Genomic DNA, 27,800 nt, shown 5'->3' on the forward strand with positions numbered 1-27,800 from the left:
GGCCGCCCTAGATCCCAAAATCAAAACTGACACCCACCGCGGGGCTGGGGATGCAGCTCAGGGGCAGAGCACAAAGCCCCGAGTCTAATCCCCAGCACAGCAAAAAGACAAAGGAAAACCTGACATCCCTGGGAGAGTCTAGCAAGCACGGCCTCCGCACGGCCAGAGGAACTGAAGGTCACAGCTCTTCGGAATTTGGGGTCAGAAGTTTTGCTGAATGTCATCAGCAGGCAGGTCGCAACGTCTCATCCACCGAGCTCCCTGATGGCACGCGGCATGTTCCGGAAAGCAGCGCTGAGACGGCGGTGAGGCTGTGACCTGCTTTCTGAGTCCGACAACTGACAGGTTTCACGAGAAGGTCGAGGAGGTCGTCTGCACCACTGTTGAGACGACCTCCTCCTGAGTGGGCCAGGCAGGTGCGGGACCTCTGCGTTGCCATACTCAGCTGGGTGACATGGGAACCCAGCGTGATCTATTTGGAGGGGTTTTCATTACCGTAGATAAACGGAGCAGTTCTGCTCTCTCAAGCGTCTTTAAGAGACACCCAGCATGGCCGAGTGGCGTTCACAGGAGTCCAGGCCGAGACCTGGAAAGCCCGGGTCAGACACTATGCCGATGCCTTTTCGCAAGGGAAAGAGCCGCTCTCTATCAGCAAGGGGACTAGGCAATTTATCATCTAGACCGTGACACCAAAGAACAGGGGGGTGCCCTCGTTAAACGGGATACTGAGCAATAGAAGGATGTCCACTGGAACTGCCAGAGCCAACCGATGGCCCCCTGGCTGTCAGAGAACACACTACAATCATCCTGGGAGAATGCGGCACCCACACACATAAGCACACACGTTACCTGCACACACACACACACACACACACACACACGTGTGACTATATCACACACATACACGCATGTTCGAGGTGCTACCCCCAGACCAAGGGAACCAGATTCCTGACGTGGGGGGGATCTTAGGCATTAACAGTTTTTAGGTGCTCCCCGCAAGTGATGCAAATACACAGCCGGGTGGGGGCCACCCATGCCTTCCCAGCTACCAGCTTGGGAGAGTATGATTCTAGAGGATGCTCTTTGTGTAACTGCACACCACGACTGAAATACGGCAGATCTTCCGTGCCCACCAAAGGTCCCTGAGTTAAAGGTCCTCGACGTGGTGCTATTGGTGGGGGAGGGGGGGGACCTTCAAGAGGCCTAGTGGGAGAATCGCACGCCCTGAGGACGTGCCCCTGAAGGAAGACTGTGGGACCCCAGACCACACTCTCAGTTCCCGGCCACCCTGAGCTGAGAAGAGGTCTGCTCCCCCATCTGCTCCCTGCCGTGACGTGCCTTCTCAGACCCAGAGCAAGGGACCGAGAGATCATGAACTGAGTCCACAGAACCTTTCTGCTTTCCAAGCTGATTACCCAGAAACCTGACTAGCATGACTACACCAAGCTCAAAATATGAAGTACCAATACCAGCCTTCGTTCCTGAAGAACTCACAGCATTGTATAAACAATACTGCCCTTGGGTTTTCATTGTCTAGTCTCACATTAACCCAATAATTAAGCTCCGCTGGCTGCTACTGTCAGCTCTTCCTATGTGAGGAGATTGTTGCTTAGAAAGATTCGATGCATCATTTGAAGTTAGTTAATCAAAAAACACAAGTAGGCACTGCGCCCTTGTCCCCCGAGTCTAAACGGTGGCAGGGGAGCGCAGGTGCGGGCCCTCCTTCTAACTGGGTTTGACCTTCACCGCTGGCGTTCATCAACTCCACTGACAGTCACTTCAACAGCCAAAACATCACCTCTAAAACTGGGATGATGTTAATCGCTGCTTCACGGTGTTGCAGACGTATTCCACGGGGGGGTCTCGGGGACGAGCCCGGTAAATATTCACCATTCCACCACCTCTCGGCACGACTGTGGCTCCTCCTCCATCTCTTCTCCCTCCTTCCACTCTCATAATCACTACCACTATGATCACAACCAGCATAATAACCCCCACTTACTACAGTCTAAATGTCCCCCCTCCCCAAAATACACTATGTTGAAATGTTCGCCCCAAAGTGATGGTATTAGGAGGTGTGGCCTTTGGAGCTGATTGGGTCATGAGAACGGCATCTCACAAATGGGGTGTCCTTATAAAAAGACCCAGAGAGCCCCCTGCCCTTCCACCATGTGAGGGACCCAGGAGAAGGTGCTCCCTATGGGCCAGGAAGCAGTCTCAGCAGACCCCGAGTCGGCCCCTCCTGCACCTTGAACCCCCAGTACTCCAGCTTCCAGTCCTATGAGAAGTTTCTGCTGTTATAAGGTACCAGTTAGCAGCGTTTCTAATAGCAGCCCAGATGCACGAAGACACTTTCTGTGCAGGATACGCAGCCCTTTTAATACACAAGCTGAACTGTAAGAAAACCCTTTGAACTAACCTTTACCTTCTCAAATAAAATAAACCCCACAGGAAGAGTGTTAAAATGAGACACTTGGTGAACACAGACACCCCCCAGACACAGCCATGGTCAACTCTGGCGATCCCTGTCACGTCTGCCGCTGGACCAGAGTCCAGCTGGATGAAGGGGTGACAGATCTGAGGCTATTCCTACCCACTCCCCCTCCTCTCCACACCCCTTCCTTCACAGGTATCACGTGCAAAGCCTCCAGGTGCAAAGCAACCGCATGCAACACCGGCCCACCCCAGGCAACCCTGGCAAGGGCAGGGGGTCGGGCCCTACCTACCAGGGAAACACCAGGAAAAGTAAACCCTGAGGAAGCGGGTCTCGCACTCAGACACCTGGATGTCGAGCAGAACTAGAATCTCCCGTGGCCGATCCATCGCAGACTGCCTCACCTCATCATTTCCCACGAGTTCACTTACTTGGAAACTCCTGTTGAGCTATGAGACCTGCTGGCTTGTCTGTCTTTCCGTCAGAGGGCCGATAACATAAGCTTTGGAACAGACAGTGATTACAGACCATGCTCCACTCACGTCAGCAAACTGACTCTGTGATGCCACATCAGCTCAGAGATTCGGATATTTTAGTATTGCCAGATCTGTGAATTGCACGAAAAAATGCATGAGAATTCTAAAACGTATTCAGTCCCAAGGAACGCGAGTCCTTCGGGGCCTCTCTTTTATGTACAGAAAGAAAAGGGGTCTCAGTTACTGCCTTTCCACCTTAGCCATTTCACTTTGTCCTCGTTGTAGTAACTCCTATTCGTCAATGTTTAATATTCTGAAAATAATCAAAGAGCTTCATGCTAAGTAGTCAACATGAAATATAAGTCTGATCCACTACTCGGGTCGTAACAGTCATCTTGTCACCGTTTCGATAATAATAATAATTAAAACAGACCTGGGGCTGGGCTCACTGCTGGAGCACTTGCCTGGCGTGTGTGAGGCACTGGGTTCGATTCTCAGCACCACATACAAATAAATGAATAAAATAAAGGTCCATCAACAACTAAATTTTTGGGGGGCTTTGTTTTTGTGGTGTTGGGGATTGAACCCAGGGCCTTGTGCATGCAAAGCAAGCACTCTACCAACTGAGCTAGATCCCCAGCAAAAAATACATTTAAATAAAAGACAAATAGTATCTCAAGCTTCTCATACCTGTTAACTTGTTTAGCCTTATGGACTTTCTGTAATTTGGCTGGAATCATTGCCCACAACGTATAGATTACGAAACTGAGGCACAGAGAGGGTTGGAAGTCTCACAAGGCACACGGCCATAGGCACGAGGGCCTGAATTAAACCCGCAGTCTGCACGAACTAGGGAGAACAAATGCTCATCCACCTCAAGCCAGGCCAATGAAACTTGTGGTCCGAGTGTGTGTACACGTGTAAAAGTATCAAAACGAATGCTAACGGGGTATTTTAAACTGAACTAAACTTACACACACACGTATATACACACGGAGAGTGAGCTGATTTAAATCACTGTACCTGAATTCTAAAATCTACGCGTGTTCGTTCGGCTTTCGGCAAAGCACTGCCCTTGAAGGTTCAAGCCACACTCGGGCTGTCAGTAATCCTATCCCAACCTGTCCTGTCTCACATGGCCTCTTGCAGCTGAAGGGTTCTGGGTGCCATGTCCTCAATCAGCAGGTGGCACGGATAAGCTGGTCTGGCACTCAGACCACCTGGACGCAGAGCAGAACTAGAATCTCCCAGTGGCGCATCCATCCTTCCGTCAGAACTTAGACAGTGACCCATAAGTACTCACTGAGCACCTACTGCATGCCAGCCTCTAGGCAAAATCCTTGGGATGTGAAAAGCTCATTGACCTACCATGTTCACCCTCATCTAGACAGAAAGATCCCAAGGACGTGAGGTGGTCGCACTCGCCTCTCTGTAAGATATTCCACAAAATACCTTTAAACCCACAAGACATTCCCAAGGAGCCTCCCCTTCTCCTGGGACTGTGATACGGTCCCAATTAATGTGCCTGGGCAGCTCTTCCCCGCCGTCCACACTGGAATTCCGCGGGCCACTATTCAGCGCACCAGTCACATGGTTTCTACCTGGGACCTGACCCCAGGGACTGGCTGGGTGGGGTCTCTCCTGGCCCTGGTCCACCTTCCACAGGGGACTCACACACCCCGACTGAGGGGCTGGTCATCATCTATCCCCCTCCCTGGACTACGGCCCCCAGGGTCATTCATCACTGTGACCACGTGCTTCTCTAGGACACACTCAGCTCTGTGGATACCCAGAGGTAAGAAAAAGCAGCGTGCAGAGCGCTGTCGGCCAGTTCTCCGAAAAACACCTTCCAACACCCGCCTCCTCGGATCAGGGAGCCGATACTGAAGCTCTTGGCCCAAAAACCACCTGCCTGAAAGTTCTGACAGGGTGTTTGAAAATACATCGCTTTATAGCAGCCATGTCATTCCGACAATTAATATCGCCAGCACAAAGGCTCCTGGAATGTTATAATTTATTGAGACACCAATTCCAACACTGCCGGTTGTTAGCAGGAGGTAAGAAATCATTTGGGAGGTGAAAAACATCATAAATACTCAAACAAGAATCTCTCATATAATCGCTGGCTCCTTTTGGTTCACAATTATCTCCTAAAATGATACCCATAAATCTGGGTTATGATAAGATGCCTAGACGCAAAAGACACTGCATGTAATTAATGGCATGAGATCGCTGACCATCTAATCACTTCAGTTACTGGTGTTTCTCTGGTTAGATCATATCTTATATTGGCAACATCGCATGGAAGGCTTCGGGGCAAAGTCTGGGGAAGAGATTTCCACAATTTGAAAATCACAAAATATGCTTCCCCGTGTGCGTGGAGATACGTCATCTGTGTCGTTTTCGGGGGTAGTCAAACGTTTTGTGACCTTTAAGGTTTCTCTGATGAACCCACGTCTTTGAAAATTGAGGAAAATATTTCACTTCTTAAAACTAAACTTAAACTCCAACAGGAACAGAAAGAACTTACACTTGTTTTCACAAAGTAAATGCGCCCCCTTGAGTGTGTGTGTGTGTGTGTGTGTGTGTACACGTGTAAAAACGCAGCTGTAGCACCTATGTTCCTTTCATGGATTCTTTTTCATAAGGATTCATCTACGTTTTGTTTTTGTTTGTTCTTTTTGGATATTCAGGACAGTGCAGTGTCTTCTGACATATTGCACACAGAGGCACTCACGCTCTTGCCCTGCAGATTCCCGCTGCAGGAGCTCTGACTTGGGAGCCCACTGACAGGCACTCAGGCTAATCACTGTACAACACTGATGCCACTTAATGAGCATTCATGACTTTTATTCTCTTTTCTAACCTGATTTTCTTCACTTAAATAAAAGTTTTCCAAAATGCGCTGATGAGAATGACTGATATTCAGTGAACATGGTAAACAGAAATGAAAAGTAAAAACACTAAACAAGTAGCTATCCTCCATGACCACTGGATTTTCATCACAGCAGAACCAAACGCATCTCTCTTTGAAATCAGTAGGTATCGGATTTCAAGAGTCAAGATAACGGAAGGACTGAGCGGCAGGAGGGAGAAGGCGGCCAGCCCTGGTGCAGGTTGGTTTGTCTGCTGCCCACCTCCTCATCTCATCCTGAGACTCTGATGGTGACCCACCTAAGGCAAAGCAGCCCTCAGATGGAGTGGGCCCAAAACTGCTCTGTCACCCTTCTGCGGAGACGATCTGGTGGGTGGTAATATGCTGGGGCCGCGGCTTTCTGGAAGGTCTAGGCCCACCTGACCCCGAGACCCTCTTCCAAGCCTGGGGATCAGCTCCCGGTCAGTGACTTGCCACGGCTGGCTCATGGGCCGGCAGGGGGCAGACTGGAGACAGCCCCCCCACAAACACACACCAGGCGAGGAACATCTTGAGGCCAGACACAGGTCAGAAGCACCTGGGGTGGATTTTGGTGGGATCACGCACGTCATCTTGGAGGACACACTACCACTCTTCGCAAAGCCACTCATTAACTAAGGGCAAACATTCCTGAGACTCTGCAGCCCTTAATGGCTCGTATCATCATAATTGAGTTGCTTGGGGGGAGAAAAAAAAAAAAAAAAAAATCAAGGAGCAAATTTTTCTCGATTGTTTGAGAACAATCACTGGATAACGTGAGGGAAGGCACGGACCACGATGACAATGATAACAGTTTCTCCACAGAGCACGTAGCGGGAGCAGCTTGTGTTTGCTGCCTGCTGGTGCCACGGTTCAGAGGGCAGCTCAACAGGATGCATCAGGTAAGGGCACACACTGTGTCTCCTTGTTATATATCTCACGGTGAATGTGCAAACCTCCCCCAAACTTCCAAAAACTCTGAGATCTGAAACACTCTGGTTCAAGCGTCCCTGAAACACCTGTGGTAAGGGAGGTCACCCGTACTCCCAGGAGACAACAGGAGCAAGGAAGCCTCGTCTCGCTTTCCCACTCACACACTTGAGGCGAAGGGAGGGACACAGCGGAAACACTCGAGAGTTCCTCTTCCTCCCCATCTTTCCTCACTCGGCAGGTGCAGGGGGTTGGATCAAGAGGTGACTGAAGCCCACCCGGCTCCCTCTGCGCGGCACCCTCGCGTCTGGTGAGAGCCACGTGCATATACATCCCTGTGTGGCCTGCACAGCCCACTGCTCCTCGGCTGACCCCACGTCCCAGCTCAATGCTCTGAAACTTGCCCTTAAAACCAGCGTCACACCCTGTAAACAGCAAGGCAAAGTGCCAGTCATTTAGGATTTTAACTGTTCTTCACTTAGAGGTTAAACGGCCATTCAAATGTCTCTGAGAAGCGGAGGGAGGCAGATGGGGAGGTAAGGAGATGACCGCACCTCTCCCCCAGCTGAGGCTCCCGGCCGGCACACTGCCCCTGCAGACCTCCACACCAGCAGGGTGGGTGCCCAACAGGAAAGGGGTCCTGAAAGGAAGGCCCCTGGGACCACGAGAACACTCCTCGTCTCTCTGTGGCTCCCTGAGCCATCCTTAAAATCAAGTAGCAGTGCAGGATTCCCCTCACGGGGTGCTCGGGAACACTAAGTGCACCAGCATCTGTAAGGAGGTGTCATGTGGGGTGTCCCCAAAAGCTCACGTGTGAGACAATGCAAGAAGGTTCCCAGGAGAGATGACGGGGTTGTGGGAAACCTGCCCTTCAGCGACGTCATCCCCAGTGGGAATAACGAGTGGAACTGAAGGGGTGGGGTGTCGCTGCAGGAGGTGGGCCCTGGGGACGCGGCTTTGGGGTCTGTATTTGTACCTGGCAAGCGGAGACCTCCCTCTCTGCTTCCTGACCATCGTGTGAGCTGCTTCCCTCGGCCACAGTCCCTCGGCAACAAGAACGTTTGCCTGTGTTGGCAGGACGGTGGGACGAAGCGTGGTTCCCTTTCTACAGTTACCTTGTGAGCATTTTCATCCCTTACAGAATCTGACTTTTTTCTAGGATAAAACTATGAAAATGTGGTCACTGTGGTGACAAGCAAATTTTCTAATTTCTGGAGTATATAGATGTGAATACTAAACTTCAAGAAAAGAGCTTTTTGAAGAACGGTGAACTACAGTACCCTTGGGTTTTAGAGTTGCTAAGTAGGAAGTGAGTTTTCTCTTAATAGGGCACACTTCCAAAGCGTGCTGAGAACGTGATCACGCATCCTCAAGGTGAGGACAGAGAAAGAAAATAGTGGAATAAAAGGCTGGTGCTTGAACTAATCACCTCGATGACTCTGCCTGCCTCCCATCTGGGAATCTGGAAATGCAGAGGTAATATGAGGCAGGAATACTGGAGACAGGTGCCTCGCGTAATAAATGCAGCCTCAGTGACTTTGACCTTGCCCTTCTTCCATTCCCAGACAGCACATTCTGGGTTTTCGCCATTTTAAGTTGTATCATTATTCAAACTGTATTTTAAATCCATACAATTCAAAAACTACTGTCCCCTAGCACAATCCTACTCTAAGAGCCCCCTAGCTGACCAGGAGCTTTCTGAGAATTCAAGGCATGATGAGAGGTCTGGGAGGTACCGCCATCTTTTACACGTCAGCCTGGGACCCGCTGGAATCCACTGGGACTTCCATTTCAGAGGTCTGGCCCTCTTTAGATATTTTTTTTCTGTAGTTTCCCAACAGGCAATGCGTCCACGTAGTGTAGGCATGTTGAGGCTGGAAATTAAGGTGAAGATGTACGGAGTGCTTCTGGAAGTTTCTGCAAACAATACATTTACTTCTAGTTTAAAACAAAAATCCTGAGATACCTGAGTGCACGTCCATTAAATACTGTGTTCTTTTTCAAAATCCCTGCAGACGCGATGTTTTCAGGAAAGAGATGATGGAGAGAACTTTGGGATTCCCTCCTCCTCCAAGACACACTTTTTGGTAGAGGAGAATCATCATTCTTGGCCCTGCTGTCCAACACGTTTACTTAATATCGACTTCTTTGGCCCTATTTGTGAGACGGGATCCTCAGGAAGAGTCTAAGGTCCACGGCTTCCTGCAGGGAGATGTACACAGAGGAATGACATCGAGCATCGCCTTCCGCTCACAGACTGGGTGAATGCGTCTGGCACCCCTTCTCACGTCCAACACGGCCCACAAAAACCCCACAAGCCAAAAAACGCAAATGACAATTCCGTCTTGGGCAGCACGTGAGCCAGGGACCACGGGCTGTGCGTCTGAACATGACTCATGTGCACTCACCTCCCACGCACCGCACGTCCCCGCCGTGTTCCTGTGTGTCTGGATTAGAGCGCCCTGCGGGGCGGGTGCAATGCAGCCTTGCTATCAAGAGGGCCAGGGCACATCGGCCTGGTTTTCGGGGAGGACAGCTGTGAGTCTGCTTTCACTGAACTCAGTGGGTCAAGTCCACGGTGCAGGTGTGGATCCGGGAGGCTGGACCTCTCCCTGGGCAGCCTCGCCCATCCCGTGCTGGACCTGGCAATGCCACTGTTCAAACGCACCCCCTTCTGCTCGGCCACGTTGCACCCACCACGGGCTCCAATCACCACTGCGTCACGATGTGCTGTCACACCGATGGTCCTAAGGACGGGCGTGTGATAACACCAGCAGAGTACTGTGCTTTACCTGAGTGGCCCCAAAGGCCCAGGTGCTGCAGACCAGGTACACAGCCCTGGGTGTACCAAGGGGGGGAGCCTTGGAGAGTGACACACACACAAGAAGTACGGGACACCCTCCCTGCTGCAGATGGACCCTGAACCAAGACCTGGCCAGCACCCCCAAAATGACCGGCACAGCACCAAAGGCCACGGTGTGACAGACACAGACAAGGTGGCTGAAGGCCTTCCCCAGGCACCGTCTGACCTAGGCCCTGAGGAAGAAGCAGGGCTTAAAGGAGAGACAAACGTGACCGACCACCTAGTAGGTGAAGAACGAGACACAGACCGGGGCTCGCAGGTTCCCCGCCTCCAGGTACCTCTAGGGCTGGCCTGGTCCTTCTCCTGTACTGGACGCTCCACGAAGGTTATTTAACGAGTGAGCAGAAAGGCATGAAGACATGATTTATTTCCACTTGGGACCTTGGTCAATAACGAGATCGCCTTCTACAGCACTGTGCCTAGTGGAAATTACGTCCACTTCACAGTAACCTGCTTTATGACACAGCTTCCAGGAAGGGGTCATCAGAAAGAGTGGTGTCATCGTTCATCAGTGGGCAAGGCTGGCTTTCATTAACTGGCAGGCCTGCTTTTACTGTTTTCTCCAAGACCTAGACAAATTCTCTAAAACCTACAAATTCACACATCACGTTTATGAAGAACGCTTACCACTTTTCAGTAAAATTGTAAATATGCAAATGAACACCGATCATAAATGCAGAGACAGAACTGAGGCGGTGTGAGATGCGTGGCAGCCAACCACACAGTGCTGCACACAGAAAGAGCGCCGTGCTTCACTCCGGGAGACCGCCAGGAAAGCAGGCTGGGTGCAGGCTCTGGGCCCGGGGACAGCTGAGCCCAGCAGGCCGCCCGTGCGTCTGCAGACCTCTCGGCACTGTTAAAAGTTACCTGAGAAAACGCGTAAAGGGCTGGCGTGCGGAACACAGGCAGTAAATACAGCAAGTATTAATGGTGCGATTCCAATCAAGAGGGATGGATACTTGGGAAAGCAGTCATTTTGCAAAAACAAAATACAGTCGCTTAGCACCCAGGACAAAGGACGTGGACCTCTACGACACCCGAGGATACCAAAATGAGTGGAAGCGCAAGTCCCTCATGTAGAACGGCAAACGATTCCACGTGCAAAACCTCCTACAAACTTCAAACCAGCACTGGACTGAAGCTATTAACACAACGTAAATACTAGGCAAACAGCTGTTCTACTGCGTTGTTCAGGAAACTGTGACGAGAGAGAAGAGTGTGTGTGTGTTAAATGCAACTCGGTTTTCTAAAGGACATTTTCTGTCTGTGGTTGGCTGAGTCTTTGGACATGGAACCTGCAGATAACCAAGGTCAACCGCGATCCCTCAGCCAGGTGCTGGTCTCTGGCAACTGAGGACGTCCTGAAACCAATCTCCCAGGGATATCAAGGAACCTCTGTCCACCCAAATCCTTACTTTCTCTCTTTGAAGTGAGGTAGTTGACTCACTGAAGGTTTGGGCACTTAGGATGTTTATTTCTTTTTTTTTTTGAGTTGTTGATGCACCTTTATTTTACTTATTTGTTTATATGCAGTGCTGAGACTCACACCCAGAGACTCACACGTGCTAGGCAAGCGCTCTACCACAGTGAAAAAACTACTTGAAGGCCATCAGGGACTACCTGTGTGGGCAAAGGGTGGACGACAGCCACCATGTCAAGAGAGCAGCTCTTCCGCAACACCGTACACAGCGATGGACACAGATTCTCTCTCACGGGGATGTTAAAAAGCATTTTAGGGCTCTGTTACGCCTTTTGAACTTCACCCCCACCACCTGGCTACCAGGGACGTGAACCCTCTGTCTACACAGCATATTGTTTGAAGTACGTGTGCCCCCAAAGCTCATATAACACAATGCAAGACAGTTTAGAGACGAAACAATTGGGCCTTGACAACTTTAAAGGAATCAGGGCAGTAATCCCTCCTAGGGATTAACCAGGGGGTGACTGTAGGCAGGTGGGCTGTGCCTCTGGGGTTTACAGCCTCCCCCCTTCTCTCTCCTCTAATCTTAGGGTCTCCCTTCTACATATCCACACACAGATTTACTTGTTGATTGGTACATGACATACGTGGAAGTGGATGTGACACCCACACATGCACATGGCATAACTGTGTCTGTTTGTCCCCAGGTTCCTCCCTGTCCCACCCCTCCTCTCTCCCCCTTCATCCTTACTCCACCCTACTATTGTCCCAGCTATTTTCTTGGGAACTCCTTGTCTTTAACTCCCTTTTCCTCTCAATCTTCTGCATAAGTGAAAAAACATCAGCCTCGTGACTCTCTGAGTCGGGCTTATTTCACTTGGCACGATGCTGTCTGGTTCCTTCCATTTACCAGCAAATGTCGTGATTTCGTTCTTCTTCAGGGCTGAGTAAAGCTCCCTTGTGTATGTGCACCACGTTTCCTTTATCCATCGTCTGCTGATGGACACCTAGGCTGGTCTCTCAACTTAGCTGCTGTGAATTGTGCTGTTACGAATATTCACTAACTATGCTGATTTCAATTCCTTTTGGGGGGTTGGGTGGGTACCGGGGATTGAACCCGGGAACACTGGACCACTGAGCCTCATCCCCAGCCCGATTTTGTATTTTATTTAGAGACAGGGTCTCACTGAGTTGCTTAGGGCCTCGCTTTGGCTGAGGCTGGCTTTGATCACGTGATCCTCGTGCCTCAGCCTCCCAAGCTGCTGGGATGACAGGTGGGTGCCACTGCGCCAGCTGATTTCAACTGTTTTGGTTAAATAAAGAGGAAATTTAACACAACAGCAGAAAAGCCCGAGGTAGGGGGACATCTTTGTCGCGTCTGGTCTTCAGATGCAGGTGGTGCACGTGTGTTGACAGGTTCAGAAGCACGTATGTTCCAAGACCCTCAGTGCATACCTGAAATCACAGACAGGACTGACCCCGATACATGCTGTGCCTCTTCCTATATGTCCTGCAGCATGGCCACGCAGGGTCAGGGTTGACCGGTCACTCCCCGTTTTGTCCCCCAGCCTCTCCTTTGCATCACTGATCTGGCGTTCCCAGGGCCATTATCAAGCAAAATAGGTGTCACTTGAATACAAACAGTGCCACAGGACGACCACAACTGAACGGATAACCAACTAAGTAACTGAAGGGTAGGTGATGTATATACTGTGTGGATCCACTGCACAGAGGGGTCACTCACCTACTGAGCAGCACGGAGCAGACACATGAGATCATCGTCACGCTACTCGGCGCAACAAGCAATTTAAATCTTACAAAGAATTGAACCTTGGAACTTTCCATTTAATATTTTCAGACTGTTTCTGAGTGAGCATCAAGAAGTGTGGAAAGTGAAACTGTGCCGTACAGGATGAGGTTCCGGGAGAGGGATCCCAGGGAGCCATCAGTCTCGAGCACTTCATTTATGGGCTGGGAGCAGTGACAGATGCCTCCCAGAGCTCAGAGTTTCCCACCGTCTAGCTCAGGGTGCCACCGCACGCAGGGCACCTATGTGAGGCTCTGCAACAGCACCAGACTGTGCTGCTCTAATTACACGAGCCGGCGCCCAGCTGCACTCTGCATCCTTGATGATAAAGGCTGAACTCCTGTCAGCTCTGGGTGCCCCATGCTAGCACAGACCTGCTACACCACAGACGCTTAATAATTCTAGGATAAATGACTAAATGCACCAGATCAAAACAAAATTACTAAGGAAAACAGAGAAGCAAGAATAAGCAAATAAACTAACTTAGGAAATGGTTTTAAACGGCAATTAGTATATTCTCAGACCACAGTGCTAATTTACAAAAATCCAACCTTCAAAAGAAACCCATATTGATTCCAGGCTGGGCGCCAAGCGCCATGCGCGGTACAGAAACGACAAAGACGAATGGGATTGATATTCTTCCTTACGTGAGGGAGCTGAACTTTTTAACTAACTACGTGGAAACATGATTGAGGATAGAACAGACAGCGAAACAAACATGTTTAACGTTTTAAGAGTCACAGGGCACATAGGTGGCTCCAGTGAGACTTACCGTCGGTGGGGGTCACACTCTGGCAGGAACGGGTACCCTTATCCCTCCTGGAGGTGAAGTATGCCCAGCTTGGGGTGTCCATCCAAGCCGTGCAGTGCAGAGGTGTTCACCTGCATTCTAGACAATCTGCTGAACCAGTCAGGGACAGGCCTTCTGCCAACACCATCCCAGGGTCTGATTCTGCAAAAGAAAGAAAGGAAGAAAAAGAATTAGGCTATCCTCAGTCTTTCCGTGCCACCAGACCAGTTTAAACTAGACCACTGTCTTAGTCCACTCAGGTGGCTGTGAGAGAGGCCCATAGACTCTGTGGTTTAACAACGACAGACGTGAATTCCCGTAGTTCAGAAGGCTAGTCCTGAACCAGGCCTTTTTCAGGTTGTGGACTCCCACGTTTCTGTTGCAGGTGCACCTTTCAGTGGTAGAAACAGGGCTTTGGGGTGTCCCTCTTGTGACAGCACTAATCCTGTCCATGAGGACCCCACCCTTGGACCTCACTACCTCCCCAAGGCCCACCTCCTAACACCATCACACTGTGTGTGTGTGGAGATTTAAACACATTCGTCTGGGGAGGCATGCAAACACTCTGGCCCTAGCAACGCTAACCTAAATAAATACCCAGGGACACTGTTAACTGGTTTTTTTTTTTTTTTTTTTTTGGTACCTGGGATTGAACTCAGGGACACTCAACCCCTGAGCCCCCTCCCCAGCCCTATTTTGTATTTTATTTAGAGACAGGGTCTCCCTGAGTTGCTTAGGGCCTGCTTTTTGCTGAGGCTGGCTTTGAACTGGAGATCCTCCAGCCTCAGCCTCCCGAGCCTCTGGTATTACAGACCTGTGCCACCCCACCCAGCAGTAACTGGGTTTTGAGCATGGCGGTGTTTTCAGACTTACAGGAATTAAACCCCAAATCTCTAATTCCTTAATCATCATATCAATCATCATATCACAAATGTCCTGGACCCAAGGTGGCTCCCCACAAGGGGGAGAAAGGGAAAAGAAAACACCAAGGCAGAGGCGATTTGATAAGCTTTTCAGCCTCCTCCCTAGTTTGCTGAAGGAAGAGGCCCCCTTGCAGCTGTCAGATTCGCTTCTCTATCTGTGGTCAGAGAAAACCTCTGTCGTCACACCAGGGGACCACAGAACCTTGGACTGCCATTCCTGAGACTCCTGCAGCCTGGATTACTAGGAGGAGGGCACTGTTTGAAAAAAGAATTGCCAGAGCCCTTCCAATCTGGGTCGGGCCGCTTCTTGAGTCTGACCCACAGCCCAGAGTGGCACTGGACCTATTTACTGAAGGACCTCCAGGCAGCAGGAGCTTTAAAATTGAGCTTTCAACTCCTATTTGAGCCTCCGCCTTCTGCAGATGAGACACCCAGGAGGCTCAGAGACATCGCCCATCCTGCCCAAGGTCACACAGCATAAAGCCACATGGGGATGTGAAAAGCTGCCCCCAAGTCGTCGTCCAGCCTTTCCAGGAAGTGCTTAGGAAAAACAAAAAAACAAAGGTGGGCCTTGAAAAGCCGCCGTGTCAACCGCCCCAACCCAGCCCCCCCGCATTAGTCTCCTGGAACAGCCGGGGCTTTCTGCAGGGCGCGAGGGCGGGGAAGAGAAACGAACCGTTTCCGGGACACAGACGGAGAGGAGCAAGCGCTTCCGGAGCACGGCCGATGAGGGTCATTAAAGGTCAGCAGGTTCGCAGGTGGCGGCCAGCCCGCAGGTCGCGCTGAAGGGCTCATAAGGGTTAAGACGCATCTCTAGGTGGTTAAGGTAGCATAACTCGACAGGAAAAAGTTTTGTCCTTGCCCGCACCAGAGGACACCCGGCCGAGCGGTAACGTGGGCGCCGCCATGTTGAGCGCCGCGTTTTAAGTAGAGCCGGCGGGCCTCCGCGTCGGCGTGATGACGTCACAGACGTGAGCGGGAGGTGGGGGAGGTACCGCCCACTCTAACGCCAGACCTTCGTGGGCGGGCGCGCGGCCAGCGGAGCTCGGCTCTGATAGGTGGAGCCGCATTGAGTGACATCCCGCTTCCCCCTTCTGGTTAAGGATTAGCGGCCGGGGCCGTCAACACGGAAGTGCCTCAGGCTTGCATTGGTAGGACCGAGCGCCGGGGCCGAGCGAGGCTCCGGAGGGTCAGGGTGGGCTGCCCCGGGGGTGGAGAAATGAGGCAGTAGCCCCACCTACCCCGGGCAGCTGGAGATCTCCCGGCCTGCGCCTGATGGGCCTGACCACCTAGAAAAAGACCACCCAAATCCCTCCTCCACCCGCACGCCTGCACCAGTAGACTCAAAACCTGGGCTGGGCCCTGCAGCGCTGGCCCGGATTCTCTGTGCAGCCTGCACAGGCTGAGCCTCCCCGCCTGCACGGGGCCCAGCTTGGGGTATCAGCAGCAAACCGTCCCTCGATTCCTGGTCCAGCCCAGTGACCCAGAATCAGGATTTGGGCCCCCCCCCCCCCAGGAAGCCAGGGTGGACAGGCGTGTGGGGACAGGGTTTCATTCACATGGGCATATTGTGTCCACTGGGGCTTTGCAGCAGCACATACAGAATATTTATATTTAGGTGTGTTGCAAGTATATGGTGGTGGAAATTCATTGTATGAAGCCTTCTGGACCTTTTGTCAGCCATGACCTCAATTTGTCTGGAGCTACTTGGGCATGAACGGTGTTGCGTTGTTGGATAATAGCTTATTGCATTATTAACTAATCAGGGGTATCAGAATTTTTAAAAGATAAGGATACCTATGATGGAAATGGAGGTGCACCAGGACCTATCTTTGAAATTTACTGATGCACTTCCAAAGAGCAAATAAATCTGTTGCTCGCTTGGAATTTGATGCAGTCTCTAATAATTTCCCCATTTTGCAAGAGCAACCCTCCCCCCAGCAGAAAGTCTCAAAAGTTCAAAAAAAAAAAAAAAAAAAGCTCAGAGGACTTGCCAGTTGGAATTTATACATCTGTTTCTTGCAAGTAATTAAAAAGAACAAGTATGGAAAGTTGGGCGTTTTGTTGTTGTTTTAATAATTAACCAGAGTATTGAATCCATGTTAAAAAAGAAAAGAAAAGAAAAGAAAATGGTTCCCTGAAAAACTGCTGGGATTGATTAGAATTCATTGAAACAACTGCACTTAGAAAATCATACGTTAAAAGAAAACCATGCACGAAAACAGGTGCAAAATTACAGAGTGTGTGGAATAAACTATACTAATGTGTAACTTTTTTATTATTTTTTATTTATTCTTTTTTTTTTTTTTTCTTTGACGATTCTGCAGGTAGAATGAAGCCCATCAACTTGTCGTTTGCAGCCTGTGGGTTTCTGGGCATTTACCACTTGGGGGCAGCATCTGCATTTTGCAGACATGGCAAGAGGCTGCTGAAGGGTGTCAAGGCCTTTGCCGGGGCTTCTGCAGGATCCTTGGTTGCTTCTGTCTTGCTAACAGCGCCAGAAAAAATAGAGGTAATTAAGCAGTAACGAGGCTGTGTTCCTCATTAAGAAATTAAAAGGGAATGGCGAGAATGAGTGCCGACTCTTTACAGAGAAATCATGCTTTGCCTGGGAAACAAAAGGTTTAGACTTTTCTTTTAAGATCGACTCTTCAGGGATCTGTGCCCTGGGTTTGGAAAAGAAGATTATTTGGGGTGACAGTAAGACAAGGATATAAAAATGCTCTCGAGTTTTTATTTAGCCTTAAGATTCCAGCACTGTGTCTTGCAGCAAAGGATTTTTTCTTCTTTCTATGAGCATGACGAGAGCACAGAGCCTATTTTCAAAGCCTTGAACATGTGGCCTGTACCTCTGCTCACTGCTATTTTCTAACAGGCGCATAAATGAAACTGGGCATACAATTTCAATTAAGTGGAATGATATGGGAATTTAATTTGTTTTTAATTCTCACAGTTAGTAGAAGCTCTGAATTCCAAGCAGTTTAACCAGAAGTAATAAAAAATAGCCGTCATTAGGTATTTTCTTTAATGCAATCTATGTTTTTAAAATCGGTTTTCTGCTATCTGGACTGTGATCAAACATTCACCGACCGCGAGCTGGTTTCTATGGGTGGAGAAAATATTTGCTAATTACTTACACAGGCGGATGGCTTTGAACCATCAGAAGACGAGGATTTAACCCATTCGTGCCCGAGGATGAGTCTCAAGGCTGCGGGGATTTTAAACATCAAAATCTCAGTCTCAGATTTCAGGGAAGTTTTTCAGAAATCCAGCCACCTCATCTTTAGATGGTTTGGCGTTCAGAAAACTAGAAAAGTGACTAAAAGCCATAGTGATTACACAGGACGAAAACCCTGAGGTCTGAATCCCCCACCCCCAAGCTTGCAAAATCCTGTGCTTTGAATTGCAGGCTCTGGCTCCTCCCAGAACCTGCTTTCTTTTTCGCTGCAGCAAGCCGTGGCCTGGAGAGGCGGGGGAGGGGACTTTCCCTTCCTCTTTCATTCAGTCTTTTCTTTAAGTGGAACAAATCTCTGAGCTCTGGAGTTGAGTCGATTTGATTTCTAGTCCTCAGCAAATTTAGGAATGTATTAACTGTGATGAACTCTTTACATGATTTGGAAACGCTACAATAAGATAGGCATTTATGCAGCTGGAATTCTGTGATGTTAAGAGGATGCCTGATTTGCTTGGATTGTTTTCAAATCAGATTACGTGTTTTTATGTATTTATTCTTTTTTTTCCAAGTTGGAAAATGGGTCACGTTGGCTAATCATGTTGCTGTGCCTTACGGCTAGGTCTTTTGGGTGTTCACATTGGAAGGTGAAAATTATTCTCTTTATCGACCTTAGGACATTCTCATTTCCTCCTTGGTCCTTTTGAAAACTAATGTTTCTGCCAAAATAGTTTGTTTTTTTTTGCACAACCGGGAATTTAACCCAGGTCCTCATACACACTAGGCAAATGCTCTACCACTGACCCACAACCCCAGGGCTGTGCCACAATAACCTTTTGATGGAAAGGCTATTTCTTTTCTCTTTAGCAATTGGAAATAACTGGTCGATAAAAGTGCTTTGAGGTTTTTTTTTTTTGTTGTTTTGTTTTGGAAAACTCTTCAATCTACTCAAATTACAGGTTAGCTCAGTTCTGCTTGGTGCTGTAAATTCCTGGACCTTTTCACTCTTGTGACAAATATGCAATTAATCTTGTTGTGAGCTTATGCAGGTCTAATTAAGAGGAGCGCCCTCCATGTCTAATTAAGAGGAGCCGATGCTCCACGTCTTTGAGGTGGTGGGCAAATTGAGGCATGGATATGTGAGAAAGAGCCTGGAACTGCAAAGCCTTCCCCAGCAAACCGCCCCTCAGTTCCTGGTCCAGCCTCAGGACTGGCAAGGAAGGCATAGCATTGGTCACCATGGGGCACTCAAAGGTGAAGAAGTCCACTCCTTATTATTGTGCCCCCTGTCCAGCTCCCGTTCACATTGAAAGTCCTAGCCCAGATGTCACAGTGCAGGGAAGCCTCTCCCACCCTGAGGCTGGGGGCTGATACCCACTGTATTGGCTTCCTGTTGATGCTGTAACCAGGGGCCACCAACCGGATGCCCTCAGACAGCAGGAGTTATTATACCTTATCGTTCTGCATCTCGCTCTCTCCTTGCCCTTTCCCGTTTCTCATGGCTGCCCAGGTTCCTTGACCCCGGGACCCCTTCTCCCGTCTTCTAAGCCATGAGCGTGGCCTCTTCAATCCTTTTCATCTGGGACCCTTCTGCCTCCCCTTTTCTCTTACTTCAAGTTGCCACTACAAAATGCCTGAAAAAGCCAACTTACAAAGACAAAAAATGTTTGTTTGGGCTCATCATGTCCCAGAACAAATGGAACCAACCATTTCTTTGGTGCTCTGATGTCAGTTGGCAATGGCCGGAGCACTGGGTGGAACACATCGCTCACGTTATGGCCAGGAAGCAAAAGAGAGGAAAGAGGAAGGACTGAGGCCCCCGTGATCCCTTTCAGGGCACACCCCCAGTGACCTCAGGACCTCCCTCGAGGCCCCACCCCCAAGGTCCACAGCACCTCCCCACAGGGCCACCCCAGGGACCAAGTCTTTAACACCTGGACCCTTATGGGGACATCCAACCTGCAAAGTGCAGCACCTTCCAAGTGCTTGGGACAGCACTGTGCCACCTCCCCGTGGTGGCACTCAAAAAAAGACAAAAGCGAAGATCTCCCAAATCTCAGGGACTAGCCCAGTATTGACCGAATTAACCAGATAATGAATCAAAGTGTGCAAGTCAAGTAGCCACGCCACATTAAGGAAATAAGGAAATAGCTTATTCTGAGCCCCATAGGAGTGGCCTTGACCCAGGTACAAAGATTTAAGTTAACATGACCCATTCCCGCACAAGGAGGAGGTTTCAGGACCTTTCACAGCGGCAGAACACAGATGAGATGTTCCTAAGTAGTTGGTGGGGGACATTAGGTAGTCAGACTAGAGCCCAGCAGGGGAACAGGTTTCAGACACAAATCGCCTTCTTAGCTTAGGGGCTGGTGGAGGCCAGAGGTCTAAGCTTAGCCATATATTCTGAGTTTACTCCTCGTCAGGAGAATGTGAGGTCAGATACCAAAGTTAACATAAACGGCTGCTAAAGGGCTCTGTAATCACAATGCCCAGCTCAGGCAGGGTCCAGCATCTGCAGGATCTTTATAATGAATACGTGCCTCCTTCAGACAACCTGACTTGCTCAGAATGCAGACGTGGATTCAAATCCTGGCTCCCACGTGCATTTCTGATGTGCTGCTGGGAAAGGTCGTCTAATGTCTGCAGGCCTCGGTTTTCTTACCTGCCAAGTGAGGTGATTACTCCCAGCTTGCAGGGTCCCATGAACATGCCGTGACAGCCGGCCTTGAGGATCCCTGCCCCAGGGACTTGTAGGCTGTCCACTGCTCAAGACACACCTCCAGAGAGAGAGCCACTGTGCTTTCTGCATCCGTAGTCATTCATCTGTGCCCTTGTGGGGCTGCAATTGAAATGCTTCTGAGGCCCCGGAATTGGGGAGGGAGAGAGGGTTAATTGTGCGTGGCAATCTGTAGAAAAATGTTCTAAATTAGAATTTCAGTCTTCAAGGCCTTTTCAATTGTCGAGTAAGGCCATTTGAGGTGGCTTAAAAAGAAAGAAAAAAAAAAGAGAGAGAGAGAGAGACAAATTGTAAGAACAAGTAATTTGCCCTGGGGCTAAGAAGAGTGGATAAGGAGAAGGGAGGGGGGAGGTTTGCACACTTGTGCAAAAGAGTGTGGCATCCTGTGTCCGGCTGGGTGGGCGTGTGGAATCCAGAGCAATGGGAGGAATTTTGGAAGAGGGATGAATTCATGTGGACAATGCAGAGGGTCAGATGTTCATTTCTTTTTCAGGAATGTAACCGGTTCACCTATCAGTTTGCTGAAGAAACGAGAAAGCAGTCTTTCGGGGCGATGACCCCCGGGTATGACTTCATGGCCCGGCTGAGGTACATGTTTACACAGCGCATTTCCCCCCCCCCCAAGTACTCGAAGACAGAGTGTTGAACGCTCTCCAACAAAGTGTGCCAAGCGCAGCCCTCGCTCTTGTGAAATATTTACAAAGTTGCTCAATAATTAACGGTGAGTAATGCGTGCGGCTTGCTTTTCCTTCTCCAGGAGCGGCGTGGAGTCCATCCTTCCTCCCAACGCCCACGAGCTGGCCCACGATCGACTGTACGTGTCCATCACCAACACCAGAACCAGGCAGAATTACCTGGTCTCCCACTTTCCCTCCAGGGAAGACCTCATTAAGGTAGCCGGGCCGCATTTCCCATTTGCAAAAAAAAAACAAATGCTGATTTAGATACTTCCTAGGAATAATAAGCATCGCCGGGCTCTTCAGATCCGGGGTCTGGTACCAGGCTGATAGATGCTCAGGGCGCAGTAAATTACGTGTCTGATGAATGGCTCCCCCAGCCTCCCTCCCCAGGCCGCGAGGCCCACGCCTCCTCTACTTGACTCCTCATTTTCAGGCTTCACCACTTACTATGGGAAGCGAGTTGCGGGTGCAGTTTAGTAGCAATAATACTCCCTGAAATCTACGTGGCCGATCCTGGGTAGTTTGTGGAGGAGCGTCCACATGGACGCTCTTATTCCATCCGTCTGGAGTCGTCTGTGAATCAGAATGGGGAAGACCGGGAAGGAGACTCGCGCACAGGCCTTAGGACAGCCCTTTTATTTTTTTCCCCAATATTTATTTTTTAGTTGTCGCTGGACACAATACCTTTGTTTTATTCATTTATTCTCATGTGGTGCTGAGTTCGAACCCAGGGCCTCTCGCATGCCAAGCGGGCGCTCCAGCACCGAGCCCCAGCCCCAGCCCCAGCCCCCGTAGGACGGCCCTTTTAAGACTCAACAATGAGGAAGTCACGGTGGGAAGATTTTATGGGGTGTGACACACACCAAGGTTGACACCTACCGCTGGTCATTGGTGACGAGTCCTGCTTCCCCACGAGTTTGAACATTGGAGAAGCACGCAGAGGCAAGCATAGGAAGCAGGGTCTGTTTGAAAAGGGACAACGCAGACTTCTCCCAGGAGGGAGAAGGGGCCATAGCTGGTAGCCTGGTGTCCCAAGAGGCGAGGGGTTCTGCCCTTTGTGTATGTCCTAGGCTTCCTATCTTTCTCCTTCCTGCATAAGTGACCAGGCCCAGGAATGGCGGGGTGGCCCAAAGGTGGGAACCCGGTGGGCTGAAGGGGAAGGGCAGGGTGGTGCAGCCCAGGACACATTAATCAACAACCCTGTAGGCAGGGCTGGTCCTGGGGCTGGTTACCTTGGCAACAGGTTGGAGCAAGGGCAGTTCTCCATAAAGATGGAGGAAGGGCCATGAAGGAATTAGCATTTCAGGCCCTCAGGGCGCAGTCTAGACTTGCCAGACTCACTCAGGACTGGCCTCCTTATATCCAACCTCACTGGACCTGTACGGGCTGCCTGTCTGATTCTGGCTTCAAGGTCATCCTGCCGGACCCTGGCCACCAGTTCTGGTTTCTGGGTCTCGACTTTTCAATCTAACCTTTCGTTTCGTTTCTTGCATTTTATTTTAATGCCTTTCTATCCACAGGCATGTGAGAATTGCTTGGGGGAGAATTCATTATCTCTGGGAAATGCTTCTACTGGTTAATTTCCAAATAACAGTGAACTTTTGCTCAGGTGATGCTTGAGTGTTTGTATCTCGGGAAGGGTGCCCATTTTTAGAAAACGGGGCAGATTTTCCTTAGTCCTTTTGTGCGAATCATGGCGACTTTGGATAACACAGAGAATCATGTTTTGATACAGCAGGAGGTAATGGGTTGAGACTGAAAAACTCTGCCCGGGTTAGACAGCAGGTGCACTGGTCTTTAGTAACACCTTGATGCTGCAGTCCGGAATGCTTGATGAAGTGTTGGAACGACATGCAGAGATACTCAGCGTTCCTGTTCAGCACCATCACTTATAACCGTCTTTTAATCTTAGAAAAAGAATTTTCTTCCCTGATCCTATTATGAATCTTATTATAATATTCTGCAGACTTGGACAATATCAAGAGGACAGCTGGTCACCCCACACCTGAGTTGTCCCAGGCTATCCGTGACCCATGCAGACACACAAGGACTGCCATTTCTCTTCTGGCTCGCCTAGGAAGAGACGTGGGCTGTTGTAATGTAAAAGAAGCAGGGACCCTTGCCTCGGCTGTCATATTTTCTTCTAATTGAAATATGACGATCGTACATATTTACGTGGTACAAAATGTGATTTTTTGATACTCGCGCACAATGGCAAAACGATCCAGCAGGGCCATTAGCAGGTCCGTCACTTGCAACAGTCATCATTTCTTTGGGAATATGAAAAAATCCTTTCTTCTAGCGACTTGGAAATATAGAATTAAATTACTATTGCCACTCTACACCAACACCAGGACTTATGCCTCTTAGGTAGCTGTATCTGGTACCCAATAGCCACCCTCTTTCTATCTTCCCCACCTGGTTTATTGGCCAGGGCCTCACATCCAGCACATCTTACTGCTAAGTTAATTAAGCTTTTGCTGTTTGGCAGGATGCTCACCCCAGGAGGGCAGAGATTGCTGGTTTTCCCATAGCTGTCCCAGTGCCCGGGACATGGCCAGCCACGATGCAGGGGCCCCACCAACTCGTGAGAAATGAACCAACACAAAGGAAGACATAAACCAGCTGAGGTGGCATCTACTACAATGGCCTGCTTTAAAAGTAGGAAGTGGGTCCCGCCTGTCCCATAACCTGTGCGAAATGGTGTCGCTAGTTAGCGGTCCACCTGGCGGGACAGTGCATTCTCTAGCCTTCTGCTCCCGTCACACCTGAAGCTAAATAAAAACAGTCATCTTTTTCTGTCCCTTTGGGGAATGAGGGTTGGGTCGGCAGAATCTGGGCCCTCAAAGACATCCGTACCTGAATCCCCAGAGGTATAAGGATAGACACTGATGGCGCCGGAGATATTTGGAAATGTGATATGGCACAGACCTTCGGAAGGGAACGTGCTCCTGCATTGTCCCAGTGGACCCAGGATAAGCAGATGAGTCTTGAGAAATGGAGGCCTGTCCTAAACTGGATGTGCTGTGGCTGATTCTGAGATGTGAAAGCCGTGTTCAGGTGCTAGGGGCGGCTCCCCACTGCCAGGGAACCTCAGCCTTGCGACCCTATGCAAGTGACTCCATCTAGTACCTGGATTAGCAAGGAAATGATTCTTCTCGGGAGCCTCCAGAGGGGAACACAGAGCCCTGCCTGCAGCTGAATGTTGCCCTGGTACCCCCCATCGCACGATTGGGACCTCCTGTCAGCATGCGCAGGGCTGTGCCTTGTTTGAAGCTCTGGTGGTCATCTGTTGTGCAGCGATAGCAAACTCTCGCCATAGGGCAACACCATGTCTCCCTGATTCCCGGGGTCACAGCTACGCAGAGAACTGGTGCAATTATTTGGGTTCATCAGACAGAGGAGAAATAACTGATGTCCACGTGTAAGACCTTGCAAGGAGACTGTTGGATAATTAGCATTTGTCCTGGGTTCCACAAGAAGCCTCCTCCGTGTTTAGCAGAACGCTTTAACCTTTTCAGACTAAAACGAAGGGAGGACATTCCCTTTGTAGCAGATGTTGACTATAAAAATATATGAAGTCGCCGCTTGGAACAGGCATGAAGCATTTAGCTGAACGGAGTAAGAATGGTGAAGACCGGGAAGGAGAGCCCAAACCCAGCAGTGTGGGGGGACACGCAACCAACCCCTTGCCAGCAGCCCCTTCATCAAGTTTGAATGTTGTGATGGAAGAAGGGGCCAGGGAGAAGGTTGTCTGAGACGGTGTGACCCGTTTGGCCCAGTGGACGATAAGCCAGGGTTGAAATGAGTTTTACAAAAGAACACCTTCAAGAGACGGCCAAGTGTGGGAGGGAAAGTCCAAGACTCAGATCCCCCTCCTTGAGGATAAACTTTGGGATTTCAGTCAGATAAAGAAGCGGGGTGACGCCAGATGAGGTGGCGCACGCCTGTGATCCAAGTGGCCCAGGAGGCCGAGGCGGGAGGATCATGAGTTCAAAGCCAGCCTCAGCCAAACCGAGGTGCTGAGCAACTCAGCAAGACACCTGCTCAGGACCAAGCGGGATTCTATGATTCGGACAAAATGGTTTCCCAGGGCCTGAAACGTAACTTGTCCTCATAACCCGTACGTCAGAGGTGTCACCTGCAGCAGAGCTGATGGAAGACGGTTTGTCCCCGATCTGCATGGCCTCCACAGCCTCAGTGGAGCCAAGGGAAGGCAAGGAAGGAAGGAAGAGGGCGCGTGGGGTCAGTCGGGGAAGTGAAAGTACCCGGGGCTGCTCTGCGTGATGGCACCAGGCAGCTGTGTCTGTGGGCGGGTGATGACCAGAGTTAGCCGTGGTCCTCCCACGCCGTCTTGGAGGCTGGGGTCTTCTTGTGATGGCGCTCAGGTCCTTGAGAAGTGTCCTGTTAGGGTTTGAATCTGGAGTGTCCCCCCCCCCCCGCCATGTGTTAGTGGATGGGTCCCCAGTGCAGAGAGTTCAGAGTGGGGAGCTGGGGGACTGGTGGCATCCTGAGGACTCTGACCTCGTCCCCTGATGGAGTCGGCATTGGCTGGCTCGTGGGTAGTGGCGGAACCCATAGGAGAGGGAGCCTGTTGGAAGGAGGAGGTCACTGGCACATGCAGGGCCTCTCGTCCCTGGCCCCATCCTCCCTGTCCCCGCTTCTCAGCTACCGTGACCTGAGCAGCTCTGCTCCACACGCCCTCCTGCCACCACGCTGTGCCCACCTCAGGCCCAGGGCCACGGGTGCCATCTGTGAAGGAGAGAGACGGGGAGAGACAGAAACAGTGAGAGACTGAGAGGCGGACCAGAGTTAGGGTAGAGGAACGCGGGAGAGTGCTAGACGCGGTGCCCCCGTTGCCTTGTGCGTCCAGCGCTATCATGAGCTCCTTTCCCCGCCCCCTGCTAGGTGAATTCCTTAAAAGTGCCTGGTGCTTCCCTGGGCACCCGCTCACTGCTGCTCCTCAGTGTAGACAGGGTGCTGTGTGCCTGGAAATACAGCCTCGAACCCGGGGCTTACAACGTGTGCGTGTGCACCTGTGTGCGCGTGTGTGTACCTGTGTGCATGTGTGTGCACCTGTGTGCACGTGTGTGCATGCACACGTGTGCAGGTTTAGGCCTGTCAGTCCTCTCTGGGATCATGCTCCCTGACTCCCTGCTGCAAAATGATTCTTTCGACGGATGGTGTGATGCTTCTGATTATTTCCCAACAGCCCCTCGTTGACCTCATTATTTGTGCGGCCAAAGATTCATTTTATTTGGGGTTGTTATGGTTTGGGTCTCGAATGTCCCCCCTAAAGCTCAAGTGTTGAAGGCTTGCTTCCCAGTGCGGCGCTGTCCCCATTGGGGCTTTGGGGCCTGGTCAGGTATTTTGGTCGCAGGGAAGAAAAGCTGCCTAACACACAGGTCTTCATGGTGTTCTGAATCGTATCTCCATGGGGATTATTTTACTTGGTGTTTTCTACTTTACAAAGACACACCCGTGGCCTCTAGGCACTCTGTGGCCTGGAATGTACTTGATACCCCTTCCCCTCTCCCGGCGGTGACCAGGTGAAGATAGGGAAGCACAGTTGCTGACTACTACCCGACTACTTGACTTGACCAGGGAGGGGAAGCCTTTGGTGCATGCCCATCAGCCAGAGCCCCAACACGCCCCCTGTATACAGCTCCCTCCTTTATCCCCACCGGTCCAAGAGGTGTATTTCAGGTGCATAAAGAAAATGTTGGGGCTGGGGATATAGCTCAGTGGGTAGAGTGCTTGCCTTGCGTGCACAAGGCCCTGGGTTCAATCCCCAGCACAAAAAAGAAAAGAAAATGTTCCCCCAACCCTTTATGTCTGTGGGTCACTTATCATCTGCACATGGACACCAAGTTGATATCGCTTCCTGAAAGGGGCAGGTGATAATTTGGGAATGGAAATGCATGGTGGTACGTGCAATAATGCACACCCACCTGACCTTTATGGGGGTACTTTGGGATCCTTGGTCCACCTCAGCTTCCACAGGCTTGGGATTTCTGTTTCCCCATCTGTAAGACGGAGTACACAATGTCCACCTGCCCTCCACCCATCACACAGGTAAAGTAAAGGAGGACGATGAAAATACTTCCTCCTCTCTCCAGCCTCGACCTGTGCATGTGAAACCCCTCCAGGGCCCCTCCTCTCTTGATGGGCATCTGTTCCCACCCCCACCCCCTTCTTTAGCATGGCTCCCTGGAGAATCCTGAATGACCCAACTGGGCCCATCTTGCATATCAACTCCTTCTCCTTCAGTTCCAGATTGTACTCTGGGCTGCTTTCCGTCAGAAGCAAGCTTACAACCAGCAAATCCAGGCGCATTGTAACATCAGCCTTCAGCAAAGCATAATTAGGGAGATAAATCCGTGGTTTAAAAGCAAGTCCTGCGGCAGCCGCAGGACTGAGCAGAAGTGCATTTTAAATCAACACGCCGACGTGGCACAGTGACGTCTTCCTGCGCCCCTCAACTGGGGCACATCCTGAACCTCTTCATGTGCAGGGTCGATGCACACGTGTGCTCTGAGACATGTCCTTTTGGCAGGTGTGAAGACACCTCTATTTGGATGGCCAGGGAGAAAGTCATCTCTAACAGTGTCCCCGGCTCTCCCGGGAGCGGGCACCCTGTCTCCGTTGCTCCGATGATCTGAATTTCCTAGCACC

The 27,800-nt window shown here is 50.4% G+C and overlaps 1 protein-coding gene and 2 long non-coding RNA genes across 8 annotated transcripts in view; 1 reads left to right on the plus strand and 2 right to left on the minus strand.

Moving 5' to 3' along the window:
* Positions 1-15,201, minus strand: part of LOC124092057 (uncharacterized) — a 317,813-nt gene extending 302,612 nt beyond the window's left edge. For 3 of the 5 annotated variants that reach the window (XR_009226700.1, XR_006851504.1, XR_006851500.1), the window contains exons 1-3: positions 14,879-15,201; positions 13,596-13,775; positions 2,866-3,041 (exon numbers count right to left, since the gene is read on the minus strand). This is a non-coding gene — a long non-coding RNA (uncharacterized LOC124092057). The remainder of the gene's footprint in view (positions 1-2,865; positions 3,042-13,595; positions 13,776-14,878) is intronic. The other 2 variants (XR_009226699.1, XR_006851503.1) reach the window with 1 other exon arrangement.
* Pnpla4 (patatin like phospholipase domain containing 4) overlaps positions 15,163-27,800 on the plus strand; it is a 32,481-nt gene continuing 19,843 nt past the window's right edge. The window contains exons 1-4 of one of the 2 annotated variants that reach the window (XM_058579026.1): positions 15,163-15,278; positions 16,864-17,048; positions 20,939-21,033; positions 21,203-21,338. In XM_058579026.1, coding sequence (XP_058435009.1) covers positions 15,263-15,278; positions 16,864-17,048; positions 20,939-21,033; positions 21,203-21,338 — 432 coding nt within the window. In that variant the 5' untranslated portion in view covers positions 15,163-15,262. The remainder of the gene's footprint in view (positions 15,279-16,863; positions 17,049-20,938; positions 21,034-21,202; positions 21,339-27,800) is intronic. The other variant, XM_046443337.2, reaches the window with a different exon arrangement.
* LOC124092060 (uncharacterized) lies at positions 16,920-20,992 on the minus strand. Its single transcript, XR_006851509.2, has 3 exons — positions 20,371-20,992; positions 17,674-17,744; positions 16,920-17,024 (listed from the first exon to the last, which is right to left on the minus strand). It is a non-coding gene; the product is annotated as an uncharacterized LOC124092060 (long non-coding RNA).

Source organism: Marmota monax, unplaced genomic scaffold, assembly GCF_021218885.2.
Source record: "Marmota monax isolate L192 unplaced genomic scaffold, Marmota_monax_Labrador192_F-V1.1 WCK01_AAM20220418_F8-fsc00168, whole genome shotgun sequence".
Lineage (NCBI taxonomy): Eukaryota > Metazoa > Chordata > Mammalia > Rodentia > Sciuridae > Marmota > Marmota monax.